The sequence below is a fragment of the Nerophis ophidion genome, linkage group LG27, assembly GCF_033978795.1.
Source record: "Nerophis ophidion isolate RoL-2023_Sa linkage group LG27, RoL_Noph_v1.0, whole genome shotgun sequence".
Classification (NCBI taxonomy): Eukaryota; Metazoa; Chordata; class Actinopteri; order Syngnathiformes; family Syngnathidae; genus Nerophis; species Nerophis ophidion.
Window position 1 is genome coordinate 17927158 of NC_084637.1, and position 10694 is coordinate 17937851.

The window sequence follows — 10694 nt, forward strand, 5'->3', positions numbered from 1 at the left end:
ACTAGGGGTGTAACGGTACGTGTATTTGTACTGAAACATTTCGGTACCGGGGTTTCGGTTTGGTTATGGGGTGTATCGAACGAGTTTCAAAAGCTAAAGTCTTAACAAGCTGCTTTGTTTCTTCTGCCTCTATGTCAGGACCCAGCATTGTCCCACCCACACAACCATCTGGTTGGTTACATACGAAGCGATAACAGCCAATCAGCAGTGCGTATTCAGAGCGCATGTAGTCAATGCTTCAGCGTCGAGGAGATATGTGTTTAGCAGGTTAGCATTGGTAGCGTGCTCTCCCCAAATTATAAATAAACCCACCTCCCAGTCAACTACTAGTACATCACTATGAGCCCGTTGACGTTTTAGAAACTTAAACTGCAGCTCAGCTCGCTCGCAGTCCTGGCTAGAGGTGACAGCCCTGTCTGTCTGTTATTTCACTTGAACTCCATGGTGTTCAGGGATGAATGGTCTCTCCTTTTGCTATTGTACTATTTTTCAGCTATAGTTACATTAATCATTTGTAATGTAGCAGCCTAGTTTTGATTGGCAGGGTCCCTATTATCACATGCTGACAGAAATATAACATTTACATAATAAAAATCAACTACAAGCTTCCCAAATGCTGTAATAAATTAAGCATGATGAGTTGACCTGAAACTGTTTAATGTTGCACTTTTTATATGTAGAAGAAAAGTTTTGTCATTTTATTTAATCAAAGCAACAACTTCAGGCAGTTTGATGTGGATTAACGTGGGCAGAATTATTATAGTCTTCCCAATGTTAAAAGGATAAAGCCATTAATTACAAATTTGGTAAATAAATAACCAAAAAATTTATATTTTGTTGTTTTCTTACTGTACCGAAAATGAACCGAACCGTGACCTCTAAACCGAGGTACGTACCGAACCCAAATTTTTGTGTACCGTTACACCCCTAATATATACACACACATATATATATATACACACACACACACACACACGTATATATATATATATATATATGTGTGTGTGTATACAGTATATATATATATATATATGTGTGTGTATACAGTATATATATATATACACACATACACATATATATGGGTGTACAGTATATATATATATATATATATATATATATATATATATATATATATATATATACACACACACATATATATACACATATACACACACATACAATATATATATGCATACATATACACACACATACAATATATATATGCATACATATACACACACAGGTATACATATTAATATACACACATAAACACACTCATACAGTATATATATATATGCATACACACACACACACACACACACACACACGTATACATATACATACAGTGGGGCAAAAAAGTATTTAGTCAGCCAGCAATTGTGCAAGTTCCAAGTACAACCCATATTAGGGGTGTAACGGTACGTGTATTTGTATTGAACCGTTTCGATACGTGGGTTTCGGTTCGGTGCGGAGGAGTATCGAACGAGTTCCACACGAACATATAAAGTAGCCGCCTATGCTAAAGTCTTAAAAAGCTGCTCCGCTCCGTTCTGCCTCCGTCTCTGTCTGTACACAGCACCCTGCATTGTCCCTCCCACACAACCATCGAATTGGTTACAACAGTAGCGGTAACAAGCCAATCAGCAGTGCGTATTCAGAGCGCATCTAGTCAGCACTTCAGCGTCGAGCAGGTAGGTCTTTAGCAGGGGAGCAACGGACTCTCCCCAATATAATAAACACTTCCAAGTCAACTACTTTCTAAACATCACTATGAGCCCGCTGACCTAGAAACAAACTGCAGCTCAGCTCACTCGCAGTCCTGGCTTTAAGCGTAACGTTAGCTCATTTTACGGTGTGTGCGCGCGCGTGTGTGTGTTTGTGTGTGTGTGTTACGGACAGTGTTGATTGAGGTGTGTTGAAACAGCAAAAAAGGACATTATGTTAAATGAAGAGTTTCTGTCTCTGATAGTGTATATAATAATATAAGTGCATCATAAAGCCTTCATGAAATCCATGGTGTTCAGGGATGAATAGTCTCTCCTATTGCTATTGCACTATTTTTCAGCTATAGTTACATTAATCATTAGTAATGTAGCAGCCTAGTTTTGAATGGCAGGGTCCCTGCTATCACATGATGATACAAATATAACATTTACATAATAAAAAAATAACTACAGGCTTCCTCTATTCTGTAATAAATTAAGCATGATGAGTTGACTTGAAACTGTTAAATGTTGCACTTTTTATATGTAGAAGTTGTGTCATTTTATTTCATCTAAGCAACAACTTGAGGCAGTTTAATGTGGATTAACGTGGGCAGAATTATTATAGAGTTCCCAATGTTAAAAGGATCAAGCTATTGTTTACAAATTTGGTAAATAAATAACCAAAAAATGTATATTTTGTTGATTTCTTACTGTACCGAAAATGAACCGAACCGTGACCTCTAAAGTACGTACAAAACCGAAATTTTTGTGTACCGTTACACCCCTAATATATATATATATATATATATATATATATATATATATATACATATACACATCTACTGTGGGGCAAAAAAGTATTTAGTGAGCCACAGATTGTGCAAGTTCTCCCACTTAAAATGATGACAGAGGTCTGTAATTTTCATCATAAGTACACTTCAACTGTGAGAGACAGAATGTGGAAAAAAAAAATCCAGGAATTCATATTGTAGGAATTTTGAAGAATTTATTTGTAAATTATGGTGGAAAATAAGTATTTGGTCAACCATTCAAAGCTCTCACTGATGGAAGGAGGTTTTGGCTCAATATCTCACGATACATGGCCCAATTCATTCTTTCCTTAACACGGATCAATCCTCCTGTCTCTTTAGCAGAAAAACAGCCCCAAAAGATGATTTTTTTCACCACCATGCTTCACAGTAGGTGTGGTGTTCTTGGGATGCAACTCCTTATCGTACCGCTTATTCCCTTTCGGGGTCGTGGGGGGCGCTGGCGCCTATCTCAGCTACAATTGGGCGGAAGGCAAGAACACCCTGGACAAGTCGCCACCTCATCGCAGGGCCAAAACAGAGACAGACAATATATATATATATATATATATATATATATATATATATATATATATATATATATATATATATATATATATATATATAGGTGTGGGAAAAAAATCACAAGACTACTTCATCTCTACAGATCTGTTTCATGAGGGGTTCCCTCAATCATCAGGAGAAAATCTCCTGATGATTGAGGGAACCCCTCATGAAACAGATCTGTAGAGATGAAGTAGTCTTGTGATTTTTTTCCCACACCTACATATTGCGCTGTACCACGGTATCGAGCACTATTCTCTGGATAATCCAATCAAGACATATATATATATATATATATATATATATATATATATATATATATATATATATATATATATATATACACAAACCCCGTTTACATATGAGTTGGGAAATTGTTTTATATAAACAGAATACAATTATTTGCAAATCATTTTCAACCCATATTCATTTTCAACCCATATTCAGTTGAATATGCTACGAAGACAACATATTTGATGTTCAAACTGATAAACATTTTTCTTTTGCAAATAATCATCCATCCATCCATACATTTGCTACCGCTTATTGCCTTTGGGGTCGCCGGGGGCGCTGGCGCCTATCTCAGCTACAATCGGGCGGAAGGCGGGGTACACCCTGGACAAGTCGCCACCTCATCCCAGGGCCAACACAGAGAGACAGACAACATTCACACACACATTCACACACTAGGGCCAATTTAGTATCGCCAAACAACCTATCCCCAGGTGCATGTCTTTGGAAGTGGGAGGAAGCTGGAGTACCCGGAGGGAACCCACGCATTCACGGTGAGAACATGCAAACTCCACACAGAAAGATCCCGAGCCCAGGATTGAACCCTGACTACTCAGGACCTTCGTATTATGAGGCAGACGCACTAACCCCTCTGCCACTGTGAAGCCCGCAAATAATCATTACCTTTAGAATTTGACAAAGAAGTTGGGAAAGGTGGAAATACATACTGATAAAGTTGAAGCATGCTCATCAAACACTTATTTGGAACATCCCACAGGTGTGCAGGCTGATTGGGTATAAAAACAACTCCCCAAAAAATGCTAAGTCCTTCACAGGAAAGTATGGGGCGAGGTACACCCCTTTGTCCACAACTGCATGATCAAATAGTTAAACAGTTTAAAAACAATGTTTCTCAAAGTGTAATTGCAAGAAATTTAGGGTTGTCAACATCTACGGTCCATAATATCATCAAAAGGTTCAGAAAATCTGGAGAAATCCCTCCACGTAAGTGGCCGGAAACCAAAATTGAGTGACCGTGACCTTCGACCCCTCAGACAGCACTGCATCAAAAACCGACGTCAATCTTTAAAGGATATCACCACATGAGCTCAGGAACACTTCAGAAAACCACTGTCACTAAATACAGTTCGTCGCTACATCTGTAAGTGCAAGTTAAAGCTCTACTATGCAAAACGAAAGCCATTTATCAACAACATCCAGAAACGCCGCCAGCTTCTCTGGGCCCGAGATCATCTAAGATGGACTGATGCAAAGTGGAAAAGTGTTCTGTGGTCTGGCGAATCCACATTTCAAATTGTTTTTGGAAACTGTGGAACAAAGAGGAAAAGAACCATCTGGATTGTTATAGGCGCAAAGTTCAAAAGCCAGCATCTGTGATGGAATGGGGGTGCATTAGTGCCCAAGGCATGGGTAACTTACACATCTGTGAAGGCACCATTAATGCTGAAAGGTACATACAGGTTTTGGAACAACATATACTGCCATTCAAGCAACGTTATCATGGACGCCCCTGCTTTTTTCAGCAAGACGATGCCACACCACGTGTTCCAACAGCGTGGCTTCATAGTAAAAGAGTGCGGGTACTAGACTGGCCTGCCTGTAGTCCAGACCTGTCTCTCATTGAAAATGTTGAAGCCTAAAATACGACAACAGAGTTGAACAACTTAATGGGAAAGAATTCCACCTGAAAAGCTTCAGAAACGTGTCTCCTCAGTTTCCAAACGTTTATTGAGTGTTGTTAAAAGAAAAGGTGATATAACACAGTGTTGAACATGCCCTTTCCCAACTACTTTGGCATGTGTTGCAGCCATGAAATTCTAAGTTAACTATCATTTGCAAAAAAAATAAAGTTTATGAGTTTGAACATCAAATATATTGTCTTTGTAGTCCATTCAATTGAATATGGGTTGAAAAGGATTTGCAAACCATTGTATTCTGTTCATATTTACATCTAACACAATTTCCCAACTCATATGGAAACAGGGTTTGTATGTGTATATATATATATATATATATAGTATACATACATAGGTATATATATATATATATATATATATATATATATATATATATATACACCATATATATATATAAATATACATACACATATATAAATATACACATACAATACATAAATATATGCACATACACACATTTTTGTATATAAACATATATATGCACACATACATACGTGTATACACATATATACGTGTATGTATATATATATATATATATACGGACGCACACACACACACACACTTCGGGATCGTGGGGGATGCTGAAACCAAAAATACTGAGTTCATCAACTTTATAGAATATTTAATCAAAAACATTTTAAAAGAAAATGTGACTGTCATAAAAGTTTAAATAGTTTTAAAAAAACACATAACTTTATTGCACCACATATATTTTTTCTTATATTACGCATAAAATCAAATGTTTTAATACATACGACTTCATTCTTGCAATACAACAAAATATACCTAAAATATGCTCGTAACACTATATATGTTATGTCTTGTCCCAAAATCAGTACAGACAAAATATTGACCTCATAATTATATTATAACATTAAACAGTGAGCGTATTTCTTTAAAAACGTGATGCTAATAAATTGCTTGATAACCTTTTTATTTTTTTTATTTTTTGTATTAAAAAAAAAAAAATTAACATGGAAATATTGTCCACTGAATATTTTGCAGACCAAGCTGAATATTTTGGATATGTTGACAACATTTCAATCAGACGTCGTTGCACGGAAAGTGAAGCAGGTGTGAAGAAAACACGTGGACACCGTGACAGGTGACACGCCACGTGACGAGAAAAGAAGAAAAAAGTGGTTGTTCTACCTGCGAGATGTCATCGCAGTTGCTCCAGGTGGTCAGACGCCGTCAAAGGTGCTCTCGCTGCCCGCGCTGGAGTTTACACTGAGTTCCGGCTAAAGTGTTGCCGAGCTCCGGTTACTGTCTCACGGCGTTGTCAAGCCACACGTGGTGCAGGCGAACCAGCCACTCCACTTCCGGATCCGGTCTTCACAACAAAGGCATAATGACGCCGGAAGAACCTTCACAACAAAAGAAGGAGGGGTGTTTTTGTGGGGTGCGAGTAATGAAGGCTTACAACGCGTACAATAGCGACAATAGATTTTCACAAAATGTCATAGAAGCTGTTTTCGGTGCAGATTAATGATGTAGGCCGGGCTGTGGCTGAAAAGCTAACCAATTTATCTAACACAGTGTGGCAATGTTCATTACCGCCACCTGGCGCATAATTAATATATTGTAACTCATAATTAATATATTGTAACTAATAATACATATATTGTTTTGGAACTCTAACTAGTTCCAATTAAATGTCGAATAGTTCATGCATACACCAAATATATATACATATATATATATATATATATATATATATATATATATATATATATATATATATATATATATATATATATATATATATATATATATATACAGAGAGAGAGAGAGAGAGAGAGAGAGAGAGAGAGAGAGAGAGCGCTTTCGATACCGTCGATCACAATATTTTATTAGAGCGTATCAAAACACGAATTGGTATGTCAGACTTAGCCCTGTCTTGGTTTAACTCTTTTCTTACTGACAGGATGCAGTGCGTCTCCCATAACAATGTGACCTCGGACTATGTTAAGGTAACGTGTGGAGTTCCCCAGGGTTCGGTCCTTGGCCCTGCACTCTTCAGCATCTACATCCTGCCGCTGGGTGACATCATACGCAAATACGGTGTTAGCTTTCACTGTTATGCTGATGACACCCAACTCTACATGCCCCTAAAGCTGACCAACATGCCGGACTGTAGTCAGCTGGAGGCGTGTCTTAATGAAATTAAACAATGGATGTCCGCTAACTTTTTGCAACTCAACGCCAAAAAAACGGAAATGCTGATTATCGGTCCTGCTAGACACCGACCTCTATTTAATAATACAACTTTAACATTTGACAACCAAACAATTAAACAAGGCGACACAGTAAAGAATCTGGGTATTATCTTCGACCCAACTCTCTCCTTTGAGGCACACATTAAAAGCGTTACTAAAACGGCCTTCTTTCATCTCCGTAATATCGCTAAAATTCGCTCCATTTTGTCCACAAAAGACGCTGAGATCATTATCCATGCGTTTGTTACGCCTCGCCTCGACTACTGTAACGTATTATTTTCGGGTCTCCCCATGTCTAGCATTAAAATATTACAGTTGGTACAAAAAGTGGCTGCTAGACTTTTGACAAGAACAAGAAAGTTTGATCACATTACGCCTGTACTGGCTCACCTGCACTGACTTCCTGTGCACTTAAGATGTGACTTTAAGGTTTTACTAATTACGTATAAAATACTACACGGTCTAGCTCCATCCTATCTTGCCGATTGTATTGTACCATATGTCCCGGCAAGAAATTTGCGTTCAAAAGACTCCGGCTTATTAGTGATTCCTAAAGCCCCAAAAAAGTCTGCGAATTATAGAGCGTTTTCCGTTCGGGCTCCAGTACTCTGGAATGCCCTTCCGGTAACAGTTCGAGATGCCACCTCAGTAGAAGCATTTAAGTCTCACCTTAAAACTCATTTGTATACTCTAGCCTTTAAATAGACCTCCTTTTTAGACCACTTGATCTGCCGCTTCTTTTCTTTTTCTCCTCTGTACCCCCCTCCCTTGCGGAGGGGGTCCGGTCCGATGACCATGGATGAAGTACTGGCTGTCCAGAGTCGGGACCAAGGATGGACCTCTCGCCTGTGTATCGGTTGGGGACATCTCTACGATGCTGATCCGACACCGCTTGGGATGGTTTCCTGTGGACGGGACTCTCGCTGCTGTCTTGGATCCACTATGAATTGAACTTTCACAGTATCATGTTAGACCCGCTCGACATCCATTGCTTTCAGTCCCCTAGGGGGAGTGAAAGCAATGGATGACAAGATTCTCATAGTCATCATTGTCACCGAAGTCCCACTTGGTGTGAGTTTTCCTTGCCCTTATGTGGGTTCTTCCGAGGATGTCGTAGTTGTAGTGGTTTGTGCAGTCCTTTGAGACATTTGTGATTTAGGGCTATATAAATAAACATTGATTGATTGATTGAGATAGAGAGAGAGAATTATTCACACACTGTTGACTAGTTCAACATCTGCAAAAAACTCCTGTGGATGTACTACCAGTCTGTGGTTGCCAGTGTTCTGTTCTACATGGTAGTGTGCTGGGAGGGCAGTACATCTAAGAAGGACAGCTCCAGACTTGAGAAACTGATCAGGCGGGCCGGTTCTACAATCGGAATGAAACTGGACTCACTGGTGACGGTGGCAGAGAAGCGGACTGTTGACAAACTTGTGAGCATCCTGGATGATGCCAGTCTCCCTCTGCATAGCGTTATCAGTAGCCAGAGGAGCCTGTTCAGTTCTAGACTGCTTCATCCCAAGTGCAGGACTAATAGACTCAAAAACTAATATGTCCCACACGCCATTAGGGGTACTAGGATGACAGGGGATGCAAAACAATAAACAGTGCAATACGTTTTCATAACATGGTCACTACTGCCTAATTTTTCTTGTTATATTCTTATTTTACTGTTATATTTGTATTCCCATTGTTGCTTTTTAGTTTTTATTCTCATTGTAATATTTCTCTTTTTTGTTTCCATTTAAACCCCCATTATTTACTTTTTACTTTTATTCAAATAGATCTCAACTCTGTACACTACTGCTGGAATTTTAATTTTCCTGAAGGAACTCTCCTGAAGGAATCAATAATGTACTATCTATCTATCTATTTATCTATCTATCTATCTATCTATCTATCTATCTAGTGATGCGCAGAAAATGTGGCCACTGAAAAACTTTGCAGAACCGTAATCACGACACACGCGAGTGTCTGCAGCCTCGGCGGTAACAAGGCGTGACCGTTTGCTGCGGCGGCTTGGGTGATCGGGCGGCGAGACGCACACGGCCTAGCTTTGCACTTCAGCCAAACCCACCCAGTCCTGGTTCTGAAGTTATGGATCGGTCTTGCCAACTTCTCTTACCCGCCTTGTTGTAACATGTGATGGCAGGTAGACAATCATTGACTTAATGTGTTAAGAGGCTTTTCCTTTTGTCTACAATCGTCTACTTTGGCGACAGTTGGTGTGACTTTTTATCATTGATGTGGTAGCATCACAGTGTGGCAACAAAACTAGACAATCATTGACTAAATATGTTAAGATGTGTTTACCTTTTGTTTACAATCGTCTACTTTGGCAACAGTTGGTGCGACTGTTTTCATTGATGTGGTAGCATCACAGTGCTGCAACCAAAGTACACATTCATTGACGAAATTTGTTTAGATGTGTTTATCTTTTGTTTACAAATGTCTACTTTGGCGACAGCTGGTGCAACTTTTTTCATTGATGTAGTAGCGTCACATTGCTGCAACCAAACTAAACAATCATTGACAAAATGTGTTAAGATGTCTTTACCTTTTGTTTATAATCGTCTACTTTGGGGACAATTGGTGCAAGCATTTTTCAACGATGTGGTAGCATCACAGTGCTGCAACTAAACTACACAATCATTGACTAAATGTGTTAAGATGTCTTTACCTTTTGTTTATAATCGTCTACTTTGGGGACAGTTGGTGCAAGCATTTTTCAACGATGTGGTAGCATCACAGTGCTGCAACTAAACTACACAATTATTGACTAAGTGCGTTATGATGCATTTACCTTTTGTTTACAAACGTCTACTTTGGCGACAGTTGGTGCAACTATTTTTCGTTGATGTAGTAGCATCACAGTGCAGCAACAAAACTAAACAATCATTAACCAAATGTGTTAAGATTAGTTTACCTTTTGTTTAAAATCGTCTAGTTTTGTGACGGTTGGTGTGACTTTTTTCATTAATGTGGTAGTGTCACATTGCTGCAACCAAACTAAAAAAATCATTAAGAACATACGTGAAGATGCGTTTACCTTTTGTTTACAATCGTCTACTTTGGCCACAGTTGGTGCGACTTTTTTCATTGATGTGGTAGCATAACAGTGTGGCAACCAAACGTTGATTATAAATGTGTTATGTGTTTACCTTTTGTTTACAATCGTCTACTTTGGCAACATTTGGTGCGACTTTTTTCATTGATGTAGTAGCGTCACATTGCTGCAACCAAACTAAACAATCATTGACAAAATGTGTTAAGATGTGTTTACCTTTTGTTTATAATCGTCTACTTTGGAGACAGTTGGTGCAAGCATTTTTCAACGATGTGGTAGCATCACAGTGCTGCAACTAAACTACACAATTATTGACTAAGTGCGTTATGATGCATTTACATTTTGTTTACAATTGTCTACTTTGGCGACAGCTGGTG

General features: G+C 38.7%; 1 protein-coding gene across 4 annotated transcripts in view; it reads right to left on the reverse strand.

The window, feature by feature from the left end:
- ptpn11b (protein tyrosine phosphatase non-receptor type 11b) overlaps positions 1–6379 on the reverse strand; it is an 86379-nt gene extending 80000 nt beyond the window's left edge. For all 4 annotated transcript variants that reach the window (XM_061889079.1, XM_061889080.1, XM_061889078.1 and 1 more), the window contains exon 1: positions 6181–6379. In XM_061889079.1, the coding sequence (XP_061745063.1) occupies positions 6181–6194 (14 nt within the window). In that variant the 5' untranslated portion in view covers positions 6195–6379. The remainder of the gene's footprint in view (positions 1–6180) is intronic.
- Positions 6380–10694: the final 4315 nt, after the last annotated feature.